The 24,779-nt window shown below is 40.4% G+C and overlaps 2 protein-coding genes and 3 non-coding genes across 14 annotated transcripts in view; 1 reads left to right on the top strand and 4 right to left on the bottom strand.

Moving 5' to 3' along the window:
* Nucleotides 1–7,278: 7,278 nt before the first annotated feature.
* Nucleotides 7,279–9,956, bottom strand: RPS12 (ribosomal protein S12). Its single transcript, XM_006200069.4, has 6 exons — nucleotides 9,816–9,956; nucleotides 9,632–9,682; nucleotides 9,316–9,432; nucleotides 8,266–8,368; nucleotides 7,791–7,892; nucleotides 7,279–7,367 (listed from the first exon to the last, which is right to left on the bottom strand). The coding sequence occupies exons 2-6, from the start codon at nucleotides 9,643–9,645 to the stop codon at nucleotides 7,305–7,307; spliced, it is 399 nt and encodes a 132-aa protein (XP_006200131.1). The 5' UTR covers nucleotides 9,646–9,682; nucleotides 9,816–9,956; the 3' UTR covers nucleotides 7,279–7,304.
* LOC116281696 (small nucleolar RNA SNORA33) lies at nucleotides 7,497–7,626 on the bottom strand. The gene has a single exon (XR_004191152.1). It is a non-coding gene; the product is annotated as a small nucleolar RNA SNORA33 (small nucleolar RNA).
* LOC116281697 (small nucleolar RNA SNORD100) lies at nucleotides 7,975–8,051 on the bottom strand. The gene has a single exon (XR_004191153.1). It is a non-coding gene; the product is annotated as a small nucleolar RNA SNORD100 (small nucleolar RNA).
* On the bottom strand, nucleotides 9,029–9,101 carry LOC116281689 (small nucleolar RNA SNORD101). Its single transcript, XR_004191146.1, has one exon. It is a non-coding gene; the product is annotated as a small nucleolar RNA SNORD101 (small nucleolar RNA).
* A 202-nt stretch (nucleotides 9,957–10,158) lies between the features above and the next one.
* The window catches only part of SLC18B1 (solute carrier family 18 member B1), a 34,495-nt gene continuing 19,874 nt past the window's right edge, over nucleotides 10,159–24,779 (top strand). For 2 of the 10 annotated variants that reach the window (XM_072965887.1, XM_072965892.1), the window contains exons 1-3: nucleotides 10,159–10,353; nucleotides 17,456–17,490; nucleotides 19,152–19,291. In XM_072965887.1, coding sequence (XP_072821988.1) covers nucleotides 10,325–10,353; nucleotides 17,456–17,490; nucleotides 19,152–19,291 — 204 coding nt within the window. In that variant the 5' untranslated portion in view covers nucleotides 10,159–10,324. The other 8 variants (XM_072965888.1, XM_072965890.1, XM_072965891.1 and 5 more) reach the window with 8 other exon arrangements.

Here is a 24,779-nt window from a genome sequence, read left to right as displayed (position 1 = left end):
ATTATTCCTTTGCACAATTGTTTAACTCTCATGATCAAAGTAAAAGCTAAAATCAAGCAATCAGAATTATAGAGTTAAAGGAACAGTTTACATGTTCTTCCACTCAACTCGACACAGGAGTTTTGTTTTTGATACATGTTGTTTCTATGTTGGGAAGATTCTATGTTGGTTATTTTCCAGTTTAGATATGGCAATATAAATGCTACTAAATGTATTTTTCCCTCAAACAAAAGTTTGCATCTCTTATCCAAACTGGTTGTTAATTTCCAAATTTGAATGCCTTACTAGATAGGTAAAGTTAAACTGTATGGGAAGGATAAAATATTTTGCTGCTTTAAGAAAAAAAAAATCTCAATACACAAGCACAAGCCTGGGGACTGGCAGTGACTGTGAGCACTTTCTCTTGAGTAAAAGACCATTTCAGTTGAGACTCACCAGGCAAAACAACTACCGGGGTTCTACCCGATGCAATGAAAGTAGAACTGGTCAACTAATATTCAACTCACTTATACTTGTTTTCAACTGATGAACTGTAATATTTAAGTGAATGCTGACCTTCCAAAATCAAAGGTGTTGATTTTTTTTTAACTGAAGAAAATGTGTGGAGTAAATAAATCAATCCTTTGTACTAGTTTACAATAACTTAAATGTCATTTCTCGCCCTCCCCTCTCTTCCTCCTTCATCTCCTCCCCTGTTCCCCTCACGTCTTTCTCTTCTTCTCTCCCCAATCCTTCAGAAATACTGCTTGCTTTTAAAACATACTTTAATTTGCCATAAATAGGCTGCCCTCTTACTTGTAAATGGTCATGAAGCTGGAGGGTCCTGGGACTCACTGGACAGGCAGGTTTCTGCTTCATTAAAGAAACTGTTGCTGCCTGCTGTTCTACTGCTGACAGTAGAAATGCACTCAGCGCTTTTATCGAAACAGTTTCTTTGAAGACCACCTCATTTCTTAGCTGCTTTAACTACCACCCAAAAGGAAAGTTTCCAACTGTGACCGATTGTTGGCTAGACCTCCTTCTGCCCTGTGACCTATTCCCCAGGACTCCAGATGGCAGCAGCACAACCAGGAATGCTCTGAATGAGCCTCACTCCACTGGACAACATTCGGCACCAGTAAGGGTTATAAGGAGCCTAATTTTTATGCTTTGATCACAGGGATTTAAAAATCTAAAAAACTACACTGTTCCTTCCACACAGGGCTCTGAACTTTGCTTTTTCACATTTACATCATTCACATTATCATTTTCATGTTTACTTGAGAGTAAAATTTCTACACTCTTTACATGACAGAAATTTGGAGCTGAATAACTATTTCACAAAGCAGCTTGTGCGTGTGGGTAGAGGTTTTATTTCTTTTTAAAAATTGTACATGTGCGCCCTCCTGAAATAATGGCATAATTACATCACTTTATTATCCACGTATGGGTAAGCACCACCTCCCAACAGGACACAACACACCCCCCTTTAGCAAAACATCTGCTGACCCCTGCAACTCACTAAATGTAGCTGAACATCAAATCTAAAAAGACAGGGTTTTTAATTTGCAGCATTTTGTATGTTAATATTTTATTTTCCCTTTACGGATCTCATATTTAGTTTTTTATGTGCATTTTGCTCCTTTTAACCCGGTGGCAGCACTGGGAAATATCACAGGCCTGTTACCCCATATTTTTCTAACAAGCCAATCAGGTACAAACAGGATTTTTACATCTGTTTGTAAATTTTAGTTGGGGGGCAGTTGAGTTGAAAGAAGGAAAAATAAAAAGACAAATACCACATTTGTGTAAGGTTTAATTCACATCACTCATACAATACTGTGCTGTTGGCATGTGTCTCAATAAATAAGCTTCAAAAAAGAAATTACCGCAGTGTAAAAATAGTTCCCCTGAATTCATATGCTTTTTACTGTCTCCAGATCTCATAATGGCTTTTAAAATTATTTTTTCAGACTCTTAGAGCTATGTGCCCCATATTGTGACAGGATATGTTTCTCTGCCCTGCTCCCAAGAGTGGAGCTGGAGGGAAGGGAAGTGGAGACAGCTTGGCACTATTCTTGTCTACCAGAGGCCCAGCTTGAGAGATTCACTTTTATTGCCAGAAGAAAAGGAATATGAGAAATTAAAGTGTCAAAGAGGCTGGGGAGTTTAAGCCTGAGAAGAAAACCCACAAATCAGCTAACAAACAGGCAGCTCAAATCTATTCATCCAACAGAAAACACGTGAGTGCCAACCACACCAAGCACTATTCTAGGTCCCGGAGATACAGTACAGGACAGAACAAAGTCAGTGTCTCCAGAGAGCAGCACTGTTTTAAATCTCCAAAGCATGGCTGTTGCCTTGGTACTCAACAAATTATGCCCATTTTCCAGAATGGGCCCACTCTGAAACTTTTTGGTCTTTAGGTAGCTCCAGACAAATTCTCAATACAGTAGAAGGGAAAGGGCCTAAAAAAAACCCATACAATCCACTATCAGAGCTAAACCTTCTCCCTAGGAGTATGTTGCAGAGTTTCAATTTCTTAGTTGCATATAAAATTATAGTCATCTCTATGGACAAACTCCCAAAGCACATGGTGAAATGACCTCACCAGCTAGGGGGTGTAGATTCTGCATTATCCAGGCAAAAAGTAAATGCAACCAGAAGTAGTAAACTGAAGCCCAACAATCTTCAAGGAATGGGAGAAGAAACTTTTCCCAAGGGGAGCCTGCCGTAGTCAGCGCTAATCTTGGCTTATTTTCCACTGATGGGTCCCTCTGACACTAGCTTCTTACTGCCCTCTGCTGGCTAGATCTGAATTCACTCTTTTTAAGCTATTCTGTTTTATTCCAAGTGCTATTTTACTAGGCAAGGAAAGAAATTAACTTATGCACAAAACAAAAATTTTTAGACTTTATATTGTTACTTAAAATCAACCCTAAGGATGTCCTGTACCATTATTTCATTTCTTTACTACAGAAGCAATACATTACTGAAAAAAGAAAAACAAGTAAGCAAAAGGAAAACCAGAATACTCACCTTCCTGGAAACCACCATTAAAACCTTGATGTATGTCCTTCCAACTTCTCTTCTCTGCAGGAATGCACCCTTATGTTCATTTCATTTTTGTCTTACAAAATGTGGTCTTAGGGTACATATTTTGAATATTGCTTTAAAAATATACTAATATTTTCCATGCTGTCCACTTTTATGGCACCATAAGATCCCATTATGCAGAGTATCACATTTTAATCATTCCCCTCCTTCAACCAACTAAAGTCTAGCTCTGTGGTAAATATACTTACAGCTATAACCATTCTTCCATTTGTAACTGGCCAATAAATGAGTTCTTTTAACGGACGTTGTTCTGAATTGCTTTAAGACTTTTCTCCCCCATTTTATCATCAGAAATGCAAGGTTAACAGAATCTCCCCGGGTTGGCACACAGGATCCCACCAGGGTCCCCCCACTTTCATGTTTCACAATTCAGATTATTTCATAAAGAGAAAACTTGAGATTCACCTTCTTCCTATAAAGAGCACTTCTGTCTCTCCTCTGGTTCATTCCTTTCCCAAAGCCAACTTGCTACTGAAATCAAATTAGGAATGTGAAGATGGTCAGTGAATATGAAACAAAACAACCCAAGACACTTTTTTAAGAGATGTTCATACAAACTAGAAGAGAACTTAGAAAATTGCCTCTTTAGGTCTCAAGAAGCCTTAGGGGTCACCCATCACCCTCATTTCTAAGCTCTTCCAAGCAAAAGCCAGATTGTGCCGCAACTTTCATCAGCATACTGGGACTTTGCTCTGTAGGGTTTAGATTAGAAAGCTGGCTGAAGCATTTCACTTGTGATAGAGCAGTTTTAAATAATTTATGCTTATGCTATTTGAAGGGCAAACCATGTTTGAAAGTCTTTAACTTTGCCTGAGGAGCACAGGTACCACCAGTCCTTCTGAACACTAATGTGTTAATATTTACGTTGCCCAAGTCCTAATATCTGATCACTCTCTAAGATCAATCATCAGTTTTGACCACAACCACCCTTCTGCCCCCGGCCCCCAGCAATCAATCAGATGTCACCCAACAGGATCTCTGGGAGGCTGGGAAAGCCTGGTGGCCTCTCCTGGGCATCTCTATAGCCCAACCACAATGCCTCCATTTTCTTGCCAGAAATTACTGCTACTAAAACTGCTGCCTTGTGGATCGGGCTTTCTGAGGAGCTCAGCTGGGAAGGCAATGCCCCATCCTCAGCCTGGAGAGGTCAAGGCTGTGATCTCACTTCCCCTCCTTCCTCCTCTGTGGGTAGAGTGCAGGAAGAGGCACTCAAAGCTTGCTTGTGCTCAACATATTAAGCCCAACTCTGTATATTCATCTAAAAAGAAAATTCCGGCTCCATTTAAAGCTTGAATTTTTTTAGATACCTATAGAGTTGGGCTTAAAGAATATTCTAAGCACAAGCAAGCTCTGAATACCTTCAGTCAGACTAACAGATGTTCCCACATTTGTCTAGGGCTTGTAACACCTCTGCCCATATAATGGTTTCATTGCCTCAATAATCCAGTTAGAGATGTTTAGGCTGGGCAGAAAAACTTTCTGAACTATCAACTTCTGATACCCGCTTCCACTGATTCCTTCTTTGCCCTTCCTCTCCAAAGCCAGACCTTTCCTACTTCATTGCCTCTGGTTAAAGTTCTATCAGCAGAACAAATACCACCCTCTGCCGGCTTGCCCCCTTGACTAGAGAAAGCAGGTTAGATAAAAGGGTCAATTCCTAGTTTTTAATTGATACCAACTTACCACAGCCTTTTTACAATTTTTCTATGGATTCACTTTTTTAAACTGGCTTACAAAAAATACATGTAATAAAAATTTAGTAATGTCAGGTCCAGGCAAAAAATTTTAGAGTTAAGAACAGAAATAAAATGGATTTGGCTAGGTTTTCTTGCAGCAAAGTTTACATGGATGCACGAGTCTCATTGCCCACGTGAGCATAACAGTATCAAATGCTTGGCTTAGGTTATGTTCTAGGCACATGAAGGATGGCCTATCTTCCTCAGTAAAAATGAGGATGCCTGCTTCTGCCCTGGCACTTTAGCATGGATGGGCTCCCTCAAACTATATAGGCAAGACATAACTGTAAGGCTAAACTTACGTTTCTCTGATCTGGGTTTTGATGATTGCCAGATAGAGAAAAGGCACTTCAGGTAGCAGCAGAACCACCTAACGTTGTGGAGGAAAGCTCACCAACACTTCACTTGCAACTGAGCAGCATGGATGAAAAACTAAAGTGAGTAGTGGGCTCACTGCAGGAAGTCAGTTTGGGAGGCCAGTGCAACCTGGAGTCTATGGGCTGCAAAACAAGGTAAAAAACAAGATAGGAGCACAAGATGCCAGAAGGCTCTGGCTGGGGAAACTGGTAAAAAGTAACACAAAGATGTAAGTAATCACTTGGTGCAGAGCCTGGTACACACTTAACTGCTCAACAGCCCTTCCCCTTCCTCTCACCAAAAACATGACTTTAAGGGGAAAGTAATAAAATTGCCTGAGATGCAACACACCAGAGAGGTTAAGTGTTTTTCATGGGGTGCTGTGTAGCACACATCATGGTCTACAGCTGATCAAAGACAAAGGACAAAAAGGACTGAAGTAGAAGAATGTCCCAGGCAGGCCTCAAGATTAATACATAGGACTACAGCCTGAACTCTGGAACTGTTATAATGCAAAGGGTGGGAAGAGGGAGAAATGAGGGCCTGAGGGAGTGTGTGGCAAGTCACAAGTATAGATCAGATATACCTTTTCTAAAAGTTAAGCAAGAGGTCAAAAGGAGTAGAGCCACTGTTTGACCACAAAGTACTGGTATTAACATTCCAGGACAGAAGCCAGAAAAACATCAACAGAAAGTGTTAAGGATGGAGACGGTTGAGCAGTATGATTTCATCAATGAACAGTTGCGTACTTACTGTTAAGATAGGGTCAAAGGTAGAAAATTCTTGTATTTTGTAGCTCAGGTGATAGCAAATAAGGAAATGTCAAAAAACCAACACTAGTCAAATTCCATGTCAGAATATTTAGGTTACAGAATAGCTTCACAAAATTTTCCCAACACTCATCTCAAAAAGGGACCAGTGAGTTAATATATGGAAATGCATATATTTTGCTGTAATTAAACTGCCATTTTCCCTAGCCTCAATTAAGTAATTTCCCATAAACATAAAAACTTCAGGTAATTTAAAATATATACGGTTTTTTCTACTGCATTAACAGTTCAAGCAACACCAAATACAGAATGACTTACAATTTTTAGATGCTGATACTGGGAAACTAGAATCAAAATCATTTTCTTTATAAAAGCCAAATAGCTTAGGTTGACATTTAATGGCAACAGGTTACCCCTAGATGGACTTGTTTTGTAAGGCTAGCTCTAGAGTTTACAGGAGGCATTCACTCCAGTGTGTAATACACCACGCTGACAATCAAACCTTAGTGACATTAAGATGTCACACATCTTGGAGGACTTAAACTTGCAAATTCCCAAGATGCATACACTCCATACAAATATTTAAAACCAGACCTGGCTCAAGTTCAAGCTTCACATGTGCCCTGAAGCTACATAAAAAGACTGGAAAACTAGGAGAAATTAAAAGGACTCTGGTTAGCAATTTACCAGATTCCAAGTTAAAGACTTCCATCAGTACTAGCAGGCTCAACACTTCATACTCATACCAACAAACCCAACTTGATTCAAGCTTGAAACAAATGGGTCATTATTACTCTCCTCCCTGCTAAGATTCTCATGGACTTGAGCACACTAGTCTTGGAAGCATATCGTGCTTCTGTGTCTAACATTTAGGTAAATGAAGTCAAGACACCGTGACCTTTCCTAATGGGCATGTGCATAAGCACTCCCAACATCATGTACCTACCTTCTTGAGTCCCACAGCCTAAATCTAATCCGCTCACCTTTGACTTAGATTGACTGCTGTGGGAACAGAGTTCTAAATTACTGACACCCACTTGACTAGCCTCAACTCATTTCTCCAGTTTCTAGGCTGACCCAGCCATACCGATGAACATCCTCACCCAAGAAAGAACCCCTGGCTGTTGCCAGCATATTACTGTTAAGCCTACGTTCGCCTAGGCTGTCCTAACTGCCAACACTCAAGTAACAGGTTGGGATAACAGGCTTTCATTCAGAAACCAGGAGACGAACAGCACACGTCCATGATTTTTTATCTTTTGTCCTTCGTTAACAGGGACCTTATGTTACTGCCCTCCCCCCAAAGAACAGAAATGAGAAACAAGAGCCCAGTTTTTTTATTTGATCATTTCTTGCATTTGAAGTATTCCTCGATGACATCCTTGGCCTGAGACTCTTTGCCATAGTCCTAAAAAAAATCATATGCGATTTTACTAATTTAGAAACTCCACTAAATTGTTAGCTCTAGTTAGAGTGAAGCTTTAAAAAAAAAAAACCTAGCACATGTCTCATGAAAATGCTTCTCATCATTAAAATACCTTGTAGCCATTTTCAGGGACCTTAATGACCTCAATGTCTTTAAGGCTCGTAACATGGCTTTCCTATTGCCAGCATTTTCTAAATTTCTGCAGAAACACATTCAGGTAAGCAGATTCTTTGGCTGGCTTAATTACGGCTCATTTCCCTTTTCTGTACGAAAACTTTCTAGATCTGTCGAGAATCACACGTTTTGCTTTTAAGGTGTTCCTGACTTATGTTACTACCTAAATGCATTACGGAGTTAAGCATGGTCATCCAGCACAACCTTCACCCCACACAAATACTGACTTACCTTAACAACCACACAGCTGCAACCAACCACTTTACGGGGTTTTCCCTCTCTGTCAATTTTACAGAGGCCTACCCATTCCCCTAGCTTCTTGTTGTCATCAACCTATCGGAAGGAATAAAAAAAAAAAACACATCACCACACTAGTAGGCAGTTGTGCTACGGACAATACATTAAATGAAAGGCAGCTGTAATCAGATAGGGTGACATGGCAGTTTCCTCACAGCAGTTCAGTAGAGGGAGCCAGTTGTCATCATGTACAGCACCAAGCCCACCTGTCAGCACTCTACCTAAGTTTCGTTCTATAAAGAAAATGTTCAATAAAATGCTGCTGTAGCTTTAGCATGGCCCATAATGCCCAGTCTGTGGTATTTTTCACACCCACAGAAAGCTGGACACACGACCCTAACTGGCCCAATTGTCATTAAGCTAAGATATCGAAACAGTTCAGGTAAACCAAATTAGATGGATTACTTACCTTGATCAGGTTGATTTGGTGCTCAGCACAAAGAGCTTCCACCAACTTGACATACATAGGCTCATCACAGTTGGATGCAAGCACACAAAGATGGGCTTGGCGCCTGAAATGCAAATCAAACAAGAGAAGCTGAAATTCAGGTCTAAATCCATCACTCCGCACTTTGTAAGTCATCTCTACACTGGCCAAAACGCAAGCAGCACACCCATTTTCAGTCTGTTGCAGCTGCCACAGGCTGTATATTTAATTCACCTATTGAAACTCCTGAAAATACCAAGTTTATACGTAGGAGCTAGTTCATCAATTCGTTCCCCATTACTGTCTCAGACATTTACTACCATGCAGTATTTTCAAGGTACAAATAGTGCAAAAAATTCGTGCCAGGTACCTTCCAACAAGGAGTGCTGTTTCCACTGGATCAAACTGGCCAGTCCACGCCAAAGGGAATTGAACTGACTTAAATTCACCTGGCTCAGTAACCCTTAAAGGGCACTTAAATTCAGCTCAAATAGTTCACAGCAGTTGCTCTGCCTATGTAACTAGCCCAAAAACCAAACCGAATAAATTTCCAACTATCCTACTTTCACATTCATCTTCACAGCTACTGTAAATACACGAAGTTCATGTAAAAGCCCAAATGCTCCTGCAATAAACATTAGCTTGAAATCTCATTAACATAAAAACTCAAAATTGGAAAATGTTAAATGAAGGTTCCTATCTGTTCTCTGGATAACATGAAATCAGCCCCACCCACAACCTACAGGTTTGTCAGACTGTTAGCTTTCACTCATAAAAGGAGTGAAGGGGTATCCGACAATTTAAGTCATCATTCAAACACTGTAGTTGTACTTTTAAGTACTCAACCCCATTCCAAACACACACTTAAAGTGGGCCACTAGAGATCTTAGTTGATACCTTTTCCTAGGTTTCCTGTAGAACGGATGTCATTCAGAACTTTTGTGCTAACATCATGAACTTCACGCATTCTTCCCTTGGCTGCAGTTTTGTTCCGGTTCCAACACCCCACAGTATTGAGACTGATACACGTACTTGTCTAAGGCTTTGGCAGCTTCGCGAATTCCACGTGCTAGGCCATCATGGATGAGGGCGGTCTTCAGCACCTCTTGTAGAGCAGTATTGACGTCCATTACACCTCCAGCAGCAATGCTAAAACGTAAGAAAATATTAAAACAATCATTACGCTACCTGCATGCCATCTGGAACCTCAGACTCGGCAGCCAACGGCGAGGTAGGCCAAACGCCGCTTTGAGCGCCACGAGTGACCCAGAGCCCGCGCTGCCGACTCGCGGCCCACACGCGGCCCAGACCCGGTCCCCCCGCATCACGACCCCGACCCTGGGCTCACCCTTCCTCGGCCATGGCGGTGGGTTACGGGTGGAGCCGAATCTTGAATGCACTACAATGCAAAAAAAAAACAATGACATTGGTTAACCAAACGACTCAGTTTAGGCCCAGATACTCAAAAATAGTCCTATAGCCCAAAAAAAGCCGAACCACGTTCCGAAACCACCGCCCTTCCCTTAGCTCACCCCGAGACTCCGCCTCCGCGCGACTCGGCGGCGGCAGGGAAAGAGGACCAGCACGCTAGCAAGACGGTATTTAAGGGTGTCCCAGGACCCTTCCCCCCCCGGCGCATGTGCATTCCCTTCCACGAAAGAGCTGGCTCTGGTAGTGCCGGACTTCGAGAATTTCTGTTTCCGGATTGAGGCGGTTCTAAGGCAGGGGTCCTGCTGTTCTTCTGACGGGGCTCGGCCGGTCATTGGCTCCGCGCAACAGGCACTAACGCGGGCAGCCTCCTACAGCCGCTCCCTGCCTGGGGCGTGGCTTGCTGAGGCCCAGAGAGCTCGTTCTACGGAGCGCGAGAAGGGCCAGACGCTCCTCTCTCCATGGTCTCTTCAGGCTTCAGGCCTCCGGCCCCTGGCTGGGTAGAAACGGCTTCTAACTCTTAGCCCGCACACCGTAATTGTAACTTGCTGTCAACCCCACTGATTGGGCTTCCTGAGGCCCTTGGCTTCTAACTCGCTCTGAGTGTCCGTGAATGTGTCATTCTGTGAGTGATCCTCGTAGGTGTGTATGTATGTCTTTTCATGAAACGAAAGCCAACACGTTTGCGCTAATTGTCAGCACTTCGCAAATTCCACTTTCCCGGCGACTTTGTTAAGTGGAACGCCCGCCAGGTGGCTGGCTACGGTTTCCTAGTGTAGTTGGTTCTAAATGGAGGGGTTTTTTTCGGTTTAAACACTAAGTTGTTCCCTGAATTCGTACTCCCGCCTACATGGAGATTCAACAGGTGGACAGAGGGATAGGGTCTAGGAAAATGCAGGCTTTGAAAAACCCGGCATCAATTTCGCCGTCCAGAACTAGCAGAGCTAGGAGTGGAACCTGACTGTCAGTTTTAACTGACTTCGCCGGGAAGCAACATTATGAGTTTTACGTCGATTGGCCTTTCCCCTACCCGCATTTCCAACTCACATACATGAAATACAGCCGAATGTAATCAGTACAGTCCTTTTTCTCAGCTTTAACTTCTCTTGACAAGTCACCAAGCCAGTTAGCAATTATTAAGCGTTTGATAGGTGCCAGCACTACGTATAGAGTGAACAGCGAAGAGCAAAACAGGTACTGTTAGATTCTTTGACTGCTGTGAAGAAAACTAAAGTGAGTGACAAGAGTGTGAGGTAGAGTTAACCAGAAGGGTGATAAACTGTAATTTTAATAGATTGTTATTGTTCATTTTTAGCTTTCAAGTTTTCATTTTAAAAATGATGAACCTGCTTCTTTCCACCCATACTCATCCTAAAAAGTTGTTCACTTTACTTGTTCATTTAACTACTGAGCTTTTGCTTTAAAAAAAAAAAAAGCTGCCGAGTTTTATAAACATGAGAATGTTTATTCCTGCTAATTTCATGTTTGTGGTGTGGGATTAAGTTTTGAGCCAAAGATGAGACAACCTAAAGGCCACAGGGGAGGTACTAAGTGGGGTTAACGTGGAAAGGGAAGAGAAGGACTTAGGGCTCGAGTCAACATTTGAAACTGGCTCAAAGAAATAATAATAAAAATAAAAAATTATTTTAAGTGAAGAAAAAAATAAGGACAGAGCCATGGATGCTTCCTTGTCTTTGCTGAAAGTTACCTTAACACATTTGTATTTTTGAAACATGAGTGTTTCAGCAAATTTTCATCTAAAGTTAATAAAAGTTAATACGCTAAACATATTAGTAGATCTAACCACACACCTCACCCCCCTCCAAATCTTACGGAGGAGGCACAAAATTTGGTAAAGACTTGGGAAATATAAATGAGAAAATAATCATTGCCAAACAACGTATTTATACAGGAGAATAATGATTAAGCACTTTTAAGCATATGCTATTTTTCCAGTGTAGTACCATCCAACACTGACTTGGCTTTTGTCTTTTTAGGAGCTCATAATTTATTCTGTAGCCCCGAGTATTATAGGCCTTAATATTTCACCTTAACGAATGCCTATCAGTTTCAAACTTCCCTTCTTAGAATTGGAGCTACTTTTTTTTGTTTTTTGTTTTTTTTTTAGCATGGCCTAATGTAAATTTCAAACATGAAAAGTAATTCAGTCAATAGTTTGGTGATGTCACAGGTGAAGACAGTTTCATGTAGCTTTAAAAAGAATTATTTTCATTTTTCTTTAATTATATAATTGCAAAAAATTTAAACACAGAGTTAGTTAAAGCTTCTGTCATCCCATCCTCTGTGGATAACCACTACTAAGAGATTTTATTATGACAATTTTCAAACACATAGCAAAGCTGAAAGAATTAAGATTCAGTACATGACTCTATATCCTCTACCAAGATTCTACCATTAACAACTTACTAGACTTGGCTTATCATACTTCCATCTATCCATCCCTCTATCCCTCCAGTCATAAATCCACCTCATTATTGTTATTATGTTTTACATTTTTTATTGATTTATAATCATTTTACAATATTGTGTCAAATTTCAGGGTAGAGCACAACTTTTCAGTCATACATGAACATATATATATATTCATTGTCACATTTTTTTCTCTGAGCTTATTTTTTGTTTTTTGTAGTTTTTGTGGGTTTTGTTTGTTTGTTTTTGATGTCCTACTTACATGACCAGTTCTAATCCCGGGGATGAAGTTAAAGGGCACACTGGTGATTTAAGGATTCTGTAATATAGATTCTCCTAGTTCATCTCCTCTCAATTTTAGATATTGACAAAAGTGGAAGGCAAACTAAATAGAGCTTAATGGCTAGGGTCACTCTTACACCTGCAGATATGATACTTACATAATGTGCATCTGAAATACAGAGGAAAAATAAATAAATTTTGAAGTGTTTTAGAAACAATAATGAAAATAATTGGTATTCTTGTTGAGCACTTCAAGTATTATCATATATTTTCTCCCTTGATCATCATTGAGACTCTATGGTAGTGGTGGTATTAGCCCCCTTTCACAAGGAAGGAAACCCAGGCTTAGAGAGTTGCCCAAGATCACACAGCTATTAAATGTGGAAGCTGATATTTGAGCCCAGCTGACTTCAAAGCTCATGCTTCTAGCACTTCAGCCATTTGGATGATTGCCCAAATGTGGGAAGGAAATCACAGAATTCAAAGATAACTTTACATCTCACATTTGGCAATAATATAACTGGCTCTCCCTTACTGTGCTAAAAAGTTGCATAAATGGAGAAAGGGAATATTGCAGTATTATGCAGAAAAAGGGCAGTGGAAATGTATGTTTCTGAATCATCTAAGTATAGATGTTATATTCGTTTGCTGGGGTTGCCATAACAATTACCATAAACTGGTGGCTTGAAAGAGAAAGAAAAAAAACCGTATGATATCACTTATATGTGGAATCTAAAAAAAAAAAAATGACACAAATGAACTTATTTACAAAACAGAAAGAGACTCACAGAAAAACAAACATGGTTACTGGTGGGGAAGGGGGGTTGGAAGGGATAAATTAGAAGTTTGAGATTTGCAGATGCTAACTGTATATAAAATAGATAAACAAGTTTCTACTGTATACCACAGGGGACTTTATTCAATATCTTGTAGTAACCTATAATGAAAAAGAATATGAAAACGAATATGTGTATGTATACATATGACTGAAACATTATGCTGTACACCAGAATTGACAACATTGTAAACTATACTCCAATTAAAAAACAGACTGGTGGCTTAAACAACAAAGTTACTGTCTCAGAGTTCTGAGGGCAAGAAGTTTGAAATCAGGGTGTCTGCAGGGTTGGTTAGTTCTAGGCTGTGAGCGGGAATCTGCTCCATACCTTTCTCTTAGCTTCTGAAGTTTGCCAGCAATGTTGATGTGCCTTGGCATTCCTTGGCATGTGACAACATAACTCCAGTCTTCATCTGCTGTTCTCTCTGTGTGCATATCTGTCCCTGTGTCCAAATTTTTTCCTTTTTATAAGGATACCAATTATAGTGGAGTAGGGACTCACCCCACTCCAGTAAAACCCCATCTTAATTAATTACATCTAGAACAACTATTTCCAGATAAGGTCTTGATATTTGGTGCTAGGGCTAGGACTTCAACATATGTATTTTTAGGGAACACAATTCAACCTATGACAGATATCAAAGAAGAAGGGGATGTAGAACAGATTAAATGCTAGAAAAGATCTTTGAGTTGAACTGCAGAAAGCTTCCCTGAAAGACCAGAGCTGGGAACAGAAGTTAAACTAGTTCATACACTCGAAAGATTTTATATCTTGGAGTGGTGGGGCCCAGCTGAGCTGAGTTCAAATTCCAGCTCACTCTGTGTGGCAAATGACTTCTTTTTCTTTATCAGTAAAATGGTGATGTCATGTGACTTTAGCCACTTGGCACTGGTGCCAGCTTCCCTTCTCTATCTCCAGGTTGTAGATGAGCTCTTTGTAAATGACAGCTGTTGCTTTTTTGTATTAGGACAAGTAAGCATGTGTATTATAGAAAATTTGGATAATATTGTATCAATTGTTGTTCTTTGCATGCAACAGAATAACCTTTGGCCAACATTTTTAAAAAAGTGAATATACTGGAAAGCTCCTGATTGGCTCAGAATAAAAGGGTTTGTTGAGCCATCAGGTTCAGGTAATGGTAGAAACAGGATGATTCCAGGGATCTTTGTTACAGGAACTTTTACAAAGTCTCTTAAGTCAGTGCTTCTCAAATTATCTGCCTAGCTGTCTGACTAAATGAAGATTTTTTTTCCCCGCCCAATCCATCACAGATGATTAGTTTAATAACATACAACAAATATGAATTACCAGTGGTTCTGCAAGACTAACCCTCTTGCAGATAATCAATGTAAGTCTAAAATTTTTAGAAACTACCTGAAGGCATTGGCTGAATCCCCACTTTTATGGCTTTTAGCATGAGGGAAGAACACCCCCGTCAGTGCCACATGGGACAACTAATAGTCAGAGGTCCTCAGCTTTACTGCCTTGAATGCCAGAGGAAAGAGTTTAGAGCAATCATGGCTGCCGAAAATGGCAGAGGGACAGACCAATATTCTGTGTATAGATGCTTCTAAACCTCTGACTGGCCCCTGAACTACATGTGCATGGGGCAGACTCCAAGCAACATAGTTAAGGCTAAACAAAATACACAGAGAATTCAGTTGCCTCTCATCCCTAAGAAACAAAGTTTGAATCAAGGCAGGTTAACTGCTGAAGTTAAAAAAGAAAAAAAAAAACCAATATTCTTTAAAACAATACAGGAGAATCCCGAGTCTCTGCAATGTATCATCCATGATGTCCTTGATATGATCCAGAATCATCACATATGCTAAGAAGACAGAAACATGATTCACACTAAAAAGAAAAGGCAATGTATGGAAACTGGCCCCAGGATGATTCAAAATGTCAAGAATTTTAAAGCAGCTACTAAAAATGTGCTCAAAAATGTTTAATAAATTCTCATAATGAATGAACAAATAGAGACAACAAAAACTATGAAAGAGGATCAAGTAGGAATTTGAGAACTGAGATAAAATATGAGAAATAAATTCACTGGAAGGGCTAGCAGCAGATTGGAGACGATGAAAGAGTGAGTAAACTTGAAGTGTGATCAACCTGAAATTTTCTAATTTGAAGAAAAGAGAGAAGAAAGCAATTGAAAAAAATAGAGCTGCAATGATCTGTGGGACAAAATCAAAAGGTTCAACATGTATGTAATTGAATACATAATGCTAACATATATGCAATTCCAGTGCCATAGGGAGTCAAGAGAATGAAACAAAAAATATTTGAAGAAATAATGTCCAAAAGCATCCAAAATTTGGTCCAAATAATGTCCAAAATTTGATGCAGCACATAAATTTACAGATTCGTGAAGCCCAAGAAGTAGAAATACAAACACATACATACCTAGGTACATCATAAGTGAACTACTGAAATCAAAGATAAGAAGAAATTCCAAAAACTTCCAGGAAAACAAAGTGCATAACATGCAGGAGACCAATAGTACAAAATTAAATGAATTTTTCTTGAGAAATTACAGGGCTGAAAGGCAGTAGAACTGTGTGTCTTGAAAGGGCTGAAAGACAATTCTCATATTTCTATATCCAATTAAAAAGACTTGTCAACAATGAAGACAAAATAAAGACATCCAGAGATAAACAAAAAATAACAGAATTCATCACCAGAAGATCACACTTGAAGAAATGTTACAGAAAGGCATTTATGCTGAAGAGAAATATATCAAATTGAAAATTCAGATGTTCCAGAAGGGATAAAGAAGATTGGAAATGGTAAGTATGTCAGCAAACTTAAAAGACTATTTTTTTCTAATTAATTAAAGAAAGTATGATTAAACAAATATAACATTTCATTATAGACTTCATAGCATTTGTAGATATAATGCATGTGAAAACTAAAACCAATGATTGGAGGTTAGTAATGGGCAAGTGGATCTGTATGGGTGTAAGGGAATGTAGTCATCAAAGAAATAATTCAAGAAATTTCTCCTCTATGGTTTGATGTTAGATTGAAGAGAGAACGTAGACTAAAATGAGATTTGAGAAACTGGCAGGGATTAGATCATAAAGATTCTGGAAGGTCACTTTAAGGGAAGTTTGCTAGAGCTAATCCTTCTATTTAGAGTGGCTCTAAGGGCTTTCCTTACCTATGTGCTCACTTGGGAATTTTTACATAAACTTCAAGAGCCAATGTAACATCACTTCCTCTGGAAGCCATCCTGGGCTCATTTAGCCAAAGTAAACAGTTCTTCCAGTATGTTTCTCCTGTAAAACTCATTGCATTGTAATAAATTGTTAATCATGTCTGTTTTATCTGCTGGAAGGAGGTATGTATGCTGTTTAAAGACAAGAGATTTGGTACTTGGTAGGGCTCACTCATCTTTCAATTCACAATGCCTGGCACAATATAGTCACTCAAGACTATTGTTTTTCCCTTGGCCTCTGATTAAGAATTTCCCAGTCCTCAAACATTAACCCTTCCTAAATAGTGAATACAGTGAAGATAAGTGAAGCCCCTATTGTTTGTGTGTCAGAAATTTGTGAGGGTGGGAGTGACATAGCAGCAGTCATGTTCGCACATCAAGCACTTCATACGTTTTATCATTAGTGCTCACAGCCACCTAAGTATTATAATCTCAGTTACACAGATGGAGAAAATGACCTTATCACCCGAAGTCACAAACAAGTAGTACAGTTGTCCCTTAGTATTCGACGATATTGGTTCCAGGACCCCCAACGCAGAGGCTCAAGTCCCTTATCTAAAATTGCATAGTATTTGCACATAACCTACCCACATCCTCCCGTTCGCTTTAAATCATTTCTAGAATACTTACAGTACCCAATACAATGTAAATGATACATAAATAGTTGTAAATAAAATTTAAATGATATGTAAATAGTTGTCACTGCTTGGTAAATTCAAATTTCACTTTTTGGAAATTTCTGAAAAAACTTTGAAAAAATATTTTCGACCCCCTCCCTCCTTGGTTGAATTCCAGCAATGCATAAAGAGGATATGGAGGGCTGACTTTTAAGTGCCCTGAGCCGAACCTCAAGCATCGGCCTCCAAAAGTGGTACCCCCAACCATTCCACCTTGTGTCTTCAATATTCATTATAATTCTTGCAAATATATTTTTACTCTGGGTGCTTCACACCAGTTAATTCATTTCTAGGTTACCCACTGTGAAGAATAACTCACTCTTAAAGGGTAAGTATGAATCTAATTTTCTAATTTACATTTGTATTTTTACTTTAGGTATTCCCTAAATTTTCTATGTCTACATAAGCTTCCTTTCTCACTTTCAGAATTCCTAAATTTTGCTCATTTTAAGGTAAAGGGTTCAACTATATGAAATATAGACTCTTTGTTGTTGTTGTTGTTCTCCTACAGAAAAAAAGGACAGCATATGCTAAGTGGTGGACATTAACAGTCCGCATTTTAAAAAAAAAGGCCTTGCTCCGCCCCCGCCCCGCCCCGCCCCCCAGAGCTCCTCGGTGTCCTCCAGGCTGCGTGGAACTCCGGGCGGCGCTATCCGGACGGAATCGAGGATGCTAGGGCCGGGCTGAGCAGTCGCTGCCCGCTTTTCAGCTGGTTCGAATTCGAGTCCAGGGACGCAGGCCTGGACCCGGGAACCCGGGCGCCGGAGTCCTCGTACCGCTCATGGACGCGCCGGGAGACCCCGAAGGTCCGCGCCCCCCAGGAGGTGACCAAAGAGCAGCTCGGCTGGACCCGCCTTGGTGGCTTGTGTCCTGTCTCTTTAAAAGCGACTGAAGTAGCGGTAGCTTGATTTGTTTCCGAGAGGTCGAAAAGACGGGGACCTGGCCTGGGGCTCGGGTCAGCGTGCCTTTTCTCTCTGCGAGGGGGTTAAAATTTGAGCACTGGGATGGCGTGCGGTCTCTAATAGTTTCTCTCGGTAGCTCTGCTTTTAAGTATTGTGTTTAAGAATGTATTCAAATTAGTATGCCATTAGACACATGAAAATCCACTGTTGTCCCCCGCCTTTAACTTTCTCTCAGTTGCCTTCCTCATCCTTTACCAAAATTTTTACAAAGATTCTTGAGACTTCCTCATGCTGCACAAATTTTTGTTTTTCTAGACAGCAATGGCAACTTCCCGAAAAAATAGAGCAATTCAAATATATCTTTCTTACTTAAATTTCTTTTTTCTTAAAACCATTTAACTTAAAAGTATCAATTAGATTCACTGGATGTTTGAAACTGAGTAATTGGCCTGGTGTCTAAATTAAATGGTGGGAATAAGTATTAAAATAATTGATGCAAAAGACCAGTAATTAGTGTAAACAAGTACTGATTTATGGATTTATGGGGCTTGTTTTCCCAGGAGCTACCATTGTAAGTATTATTTTTCCAGTTGAAGGATTTGCCTTGTTTTCTTTTGATTACACTTCACTTGACTTTGATAGTATCCTGGAATGATTAATAAACAGCTAACACGATGTGCTTCAAACATCGAGTTCACGTAGCATGTGAAGCTAGTAACTTGAGAAAGTCTGTTATACTTCAGAGAACAGTACCCTATGGAGTTCATCCTGTGGCCTCATCCTTCTCAAAGGAATCCATTAAAGGTGAAAGAAATAGGCCTTATGGTGAAGGCAAACAGAGCATGGTTTGATGAATTCTGCACTGAAATTCTAATAGGGAATGGCTTGTAAATGAAAGTGATGTATTTTGAAAATTGTAGTGATATACAAGGATTGCATGACATTTGATCAAATGTGCTATATTCAAAATAGCCATTAGCTCAGCAAATGTTATCTTCAGAGTGCATCGTGCACAGAAATGGCATTTCTGTACTTTGATCCGTAACCCCAATTACATATTTGTAATTGCAGTGTGTTTGCCTTCAAGGTGATGGCTCTCCAGGAAGTGTAAGGGAGATCCCCAGGCGACTTTCAAGAGAACAGATTTTTGTACTGATTTCAGCAGCTTCCATTAACTTCAGTTCCATGATGTGCTATTCTATCCTTGGACCCTTTTTCCCGACGGAGGTAAGACATTTTCATATCCTTATGAACTACTAATGTTTTAAAAAAGCCTTTGAAATATTTCATTTGATAGTATGGAATATTTAAAAATCTGCATGTAGTAAAGATGATGTTTAGAACTTAAGCCAACAGAAGACTTCTTAGAGAATATTTGAAAAAAAATTTAGTCAAAAAAAACCCCATCATCTTGGGAGGTAATTCATCTAAATATAGTTGACCTTCTGATAGTTACCTCGCTTACCAAGTACTTTGATTCATCTTTATTCGGTTTCTGCAACTGAAAAAAAAAAAGGAAGTGTATTGAATAACTGAGATTTTGATGTTATTGCAAAACAAAACCTCTTAAGACAGTAACTCTGTTTCCTGGAGTTTGGGTTTATTAATATTTTAGTGTTAAGAAGACATGGTCCATTCTCTTTTTCTGACTTGAATTTTGTATGGAACCCTACTATCAATGTTTGTGCCGAGGAAGAATTATGAGTGATATTATTAGGTCCTTCTAATCATAGCCTTTTGTGTGACGTTAGGGTCTACAGATAATGGTACAAACTTGAAGGAATAACAGCTAGAGAAGCCCCCTGAAATCTGGAGGTCGATGGGGTATAGTATGGAAGGAATGGGACTGTCTTGGCTGAGTGGAGATAATGTGCCCGTGTGTTTTACTTCATGCTCTTCAAAGCCTCTGCTCGTGATGCGCTGGCCCTTCCCAGTCGTCTAACTGCTTTGGCCACATGTGGTCCTTCCTTCTGTGTGCTACAAAAAAGGATAAGCATGACTTGTCTTTGCTAAAGGAACAGTACAGCTCTGAACCCATAAGCGCCTTTAGTTTCCAGTGTGCTTTCCCACACGTTTAATCCTATTTGGTCTCTGCAGCAACTCCATCAGATAGGCAGAATAGTGAGAACCTGATCGTGTTGCAAATGAAGGAACAGACTCAGAAGTTAAGTGACTGGCCCAGTCCAGTTTTGTTTACTGAATGGGAGGAGGAGGTTGAAAGACTTCCCACCCTGGAGTGTGCTGGGCCATTTGGATGTGTTAGGGCTGGAAGGAAAATTAGCAAAATGTCCCTCTCTCATCTGTCCTTTGGCAATGAAAAAATATGAAAAAAAAAGTTGCAGAGTATTTGGGCCTCCTTGAAGAAGAGGTTGTCCTAAATGCTAGGAAGCTTTAGAGAAGAGAAAGTTTAATTTTGCCATGCATGAGTGGGATGGTGCGTGTGGGAGGGAAGGGTGATACTGGAAGGGACTTCGCAGGATGAGCTTTGAGAAATGATAGTTTCCATGTTGAACAAGAGAGCCAAACCTGTTCTAGGTGAGATAGTCATGAGATTAGCAAAGTAAATAGCATGTTCCTAGGGGACTGCAGACAATGGTGTGGCTTGGGCCTGGGGTGGAGTGAGGTCTCATGGAGGCAGAGGATCTGAGGAGGCAGGTTGGAGCCTGATTGCCAGGGGCCTTCCACTCATGCCAAAGACACAGTTGGTGAGAAGTCATCAGAGGTGTTTGAGCAAGACAGAGTTGACTGAGCAGATATGGGTTTTGGAAAAATATAGTGATGGGTGGAGCCAGTGGAATTCAGATGGAGTAAGTTAGGGCATTTCCCTGCTCAGCTGTAACTTAAGGAGGGCAACTAGTGTTAGTTTCTTCTTCGTGCAATACAAGTAAAGGAAAGCCGGGTTGTGGGTGTGTACCTTTTTTTTTTTTTTTGATTTAGTTTTTTGCTTAGAAGAGGCAAGGGAGAGAGTTTTCTAACTTTAAAAGTTGTAGATATGAAGAGTGGACTTTTTTTTTCTTCATTTCTTATTAAAGCTTTAGGTTGACAAATGCCCTGTTAGAACTTACCCCTCTGCCTGCGTATCCCGTTATCCTTCCTATTAGCTGGTGGTCACCAGGCCAAGGGAAACAAAACCCTTTTTCTTAATTTCTGGTGCAGGATTCCTGTTTCTACTCATCCTTTTTTCTGGCTCCTTCCTCCTTTGGCAGAGACTAATAAGTGAACTAGAAATTGCTTTCAGTAGCTGTTCTTGCTTTCCTAAGGCAAAGCGGGATCCACATGCCAAGAGTGGTGTTCAGTTCTTGCTGTGGTCTGTGGTTCTAGGACATCCTCAGTTACTATCCTGCTTCTGCAGAGAATGTGGGATCCTATGCAAGATGGAAGCTGTTACAGCTTCTGTGACCATGCCACAAGTAACTTTTGCAAGTCTGTGTCCTCTGTAAGACTTCTGTAAGATGGGGCCAGCTAAAAATACATCCCTTATTTAATTGTTGTTAGGACCCATATAAAACAGCATGGCTCATAGTGAGGGTCTGGTAAATGTTAGTTGCTCAAACTATTATGTATTTTCTGCAAGACTCAGGAAGTGAATGCTTCCCAGAGCTATGAAGCAAAGAACGTGGATAAGGTGACTTGACCAATGAATGTTCTTTCTACATCTTGATTGACACCCTTGATAACACCTTCTCTTTGAGGTGCATGCTTTACTTTGCTAGGGCTGCAGTAACAAAGCAGCACAAACTAGATGGCTAAAATGACAGAAATGTATTGTCCCACAGCTCTGGAGGCTAGAAGTCCAAAATCAAAGTGGTGCTGGCAGGGCTGACTCCTCCTGAGGGCTGCGAGGGGAAGAGCTACCCCACGCCTCTCTCTTTGGCTTGAAGGTAGCTGACTTCTCCCTTTCTTTTCACATCATCTTCCCTCTATGTGTCTCTTTGTAGAAATTTCCCCTTTTTACAAAGATACAAGTAATATTGGATTAGACTCCACCCCTCATGACCTCATTTCAACTGATTTCACGTGCAAAGACTCTATCTCCAAATCAGGTCACATTCTGAGGGACTGGGAGTTAGGACATCAACATAAGAAGTTTGAGGGGCACAATTAACCCCCTAATGCTACCTGACCCTTGTGCAGAAGAAGTGTGGACTCCATGTTCCCATCTACCTACTGCATAACCTCTTGCGAGGATGCCATTAAAAGCATCTTTCATAGTGAGATTTCTCTTTTCTCCACACTTATCTCAGGTGACTATCGGTAATGGGAGGAGAAGAACTAATTCTGAGTTTCATAAAATTATAGGCTTAAATCCTGGCCAAGCAGTTTTTTTTGTAATGCTGTAGGTTCAACTTTTTCACTCTCTCCTACCACCTGACACTTAGAGACCACATTTCCGGGTTGGGGTTGCTTCCTAGAATGAGGGCTCCCTTCCTTCCTATGGTTTAGCCAAAAACAGAGTTCACCCATCTTGTTTCCTGTGATATGATGCTTTGAGACATGTAGGGTTTATTTAGAGACATAAGGACACAAGAAGAACATTTTTAAAAAAGACAAAGATTGAATGAAGATCATAACTTCATATGGGAAACAATGAAGTAAATTTTCATTGTAAAAGTGTAGTTAGGGAGAAGACGTAAAGAAATACAAGTCTGCTGTTGTAGAGAATGGATTTTAAAGGGTGTAGGAGTGTGTGTGTGCATTTCTGTATTCAGAGTAAAGTCATTTGTGGAAGAGCTGAAGCTCTGGCGAAAGGATGAATCTAAATCGGATTTTCTGACCATAATATTCACTGCTGTCTCCCAGGGACCACGCCTGACACAGAAGGTGTTCAATAAATGACCATAAATGACCACTGACTGCCTGATAGGATGGAGAACTGTGTATTTTAGGCTTAGTACTCCATGACATGCCAAGTTGCCCATCTTGAAATTAAGCTCACATTTTAATTCCTTAAATGATTATAGCTAGAATCTGATGGAAGGATCTACCATAGTTCCAGGGTTTAACATTTTTTCAAGCCTTCTATTCAATTGTACATCACAACTAATAGTAGCATTTGAAGTTCAGAAGAAGTAGATTTAGAATAAATGCTATATTAGGAGCTCCTGATAGGATGGGCTAGAAATATTAGTAGGGATCGTTGATGCATAATAAACTACTCCAGACGTTTCAGGAGCATGTAGACTGTGGGGAGATGGGGGAGCTACTTTCATCTGTGTTGCTGATGTCAGGAAAGAAAACTCTTTTCTCGAGCCTGTCAGGTGGCTGATATTGGTATCAGAAACAGAGAACCAGACTTGGGATGACTCATGTTTCAGCTTGAGGAACTTCCTGTTCTTGAGTTTTTTGCGCAGCAAAGTGGTTTTGTTGTTGTTGTTGTTTTTAGTGACATTCAATCCTGTACCAAAATGTAATACTGAGTAGGAAAACCTTCCTCTTGTGTTTCTCCTTTACACTCACACTACTGCCACACTCAAAATACTTCAGACACCAGATGTGTGGGTTTCTTTCCCCACACCAAGCTATTCTCTGTGACATCAGCTGGGTGTCCTACCATTCAGTGCTGACACTAACCCGAATTAGCGCAGACACCATAGGTTAAAAGCTCAGTCCCATGAGACCGCCCCCCGCCCCCCACCTTCAGATGCCTGTCACAAGTGGTAGGTCTCCAGGTTACCCGTAGCATCTGTCCAGCTTGGCTACAAATCAGAGGTTCTCCTTACCTTTGATTCAGTTATTTGCTAGAGTGGCTTACAGAACTCAGGGACACACTTGCATAAGGCTTACACTTTATTATAAAAGGATGTGATGAAGTATATGGATGAACATGCAGATGGAAGAGATACACAGGGCAAGGTATATGCAAGGTGCCATGGAACTTCCATATCCTGAGTGTACCATGCTTCCAGCATCTCCATGTGCTTACAAGTCTGAACGCTCCCAAACCCCACACCTTAAGGATTTTTATGGAAGCTTGATCACATAGGCATGACCAGTCATTAACTCGATTTTCAGCCCCTCTCTGGAGAATGGGGTGTGGGACTGATTGTTCCAAGCTTCTGATCATGGCTTAGTCTTTCTGGTGACCAGCCCCTATCCAGGAGTGCACCCAGAGTTGCCTCATTAGAGCTCCTATCACCCAGGAGATGCCAAGGGGTTGAGGAGCCCAGTATCAGGAGCCAGGGTCAAAGACCAAATATTAGAACAACATTGCTGCTAGAGCTCTTATCACTTAGGAGATTGTAAGGATTTTAGGAGCTTTGTGCCAAGAACTGAGGGCAGAAACCTATATATATATTTTCTGTTATCTCACAGATACCAAAAAGCAAGTATGTCAAGATTTTTCAACTGTTTGCTTAGTTCCACTGGTGAAGCAGAGCCCAAATTTTCTCAGTCAAGGTTTTTTGTTTTGTTTATACTCTAGTTCTGATTTTTGCCAGCTAAAGCTAACAATTCTTTTCTTTTTCATAGGGGACTTTAGGTATAATTCATATACAAATAACTGCACATATTTAATATAGCCATCTTGTGAGTATGGACATATGCACACACCTGTGATGTCATCACTGCAATCAAAATCCTAAACACATCCATCAGAAAATTCCCATGTGTTCTTTTCTGGGTTCCTTTCCTTTCCTTTTCTTTTACTTTTCTTTTCTTTCCTTTCCTTTCCTCTTCTCTTCTCTCCTCCTTTTCTTTTCTTTTCTTTTCCTTTCTC

The sequence above is a fragment of the Vicugna pacos genome, chromosome 8 (assembly GCF_048564905.1).
Source record: "Vicugna pacos chromosome 8, VicPac4, whole genome shotgun sequence".
NCBI classification, from domain to species: Eukaryota; Metazoa; Chordata; class Mammalia; order Artiodactyla; family Camelidae; genus Vicugna; species Vicugna pacos.
The sequence above is the reverse complement of the archived record's forward strand: the minus strand, read 5'-3'. Positions and strand labels throughout refer to the sequence as shown.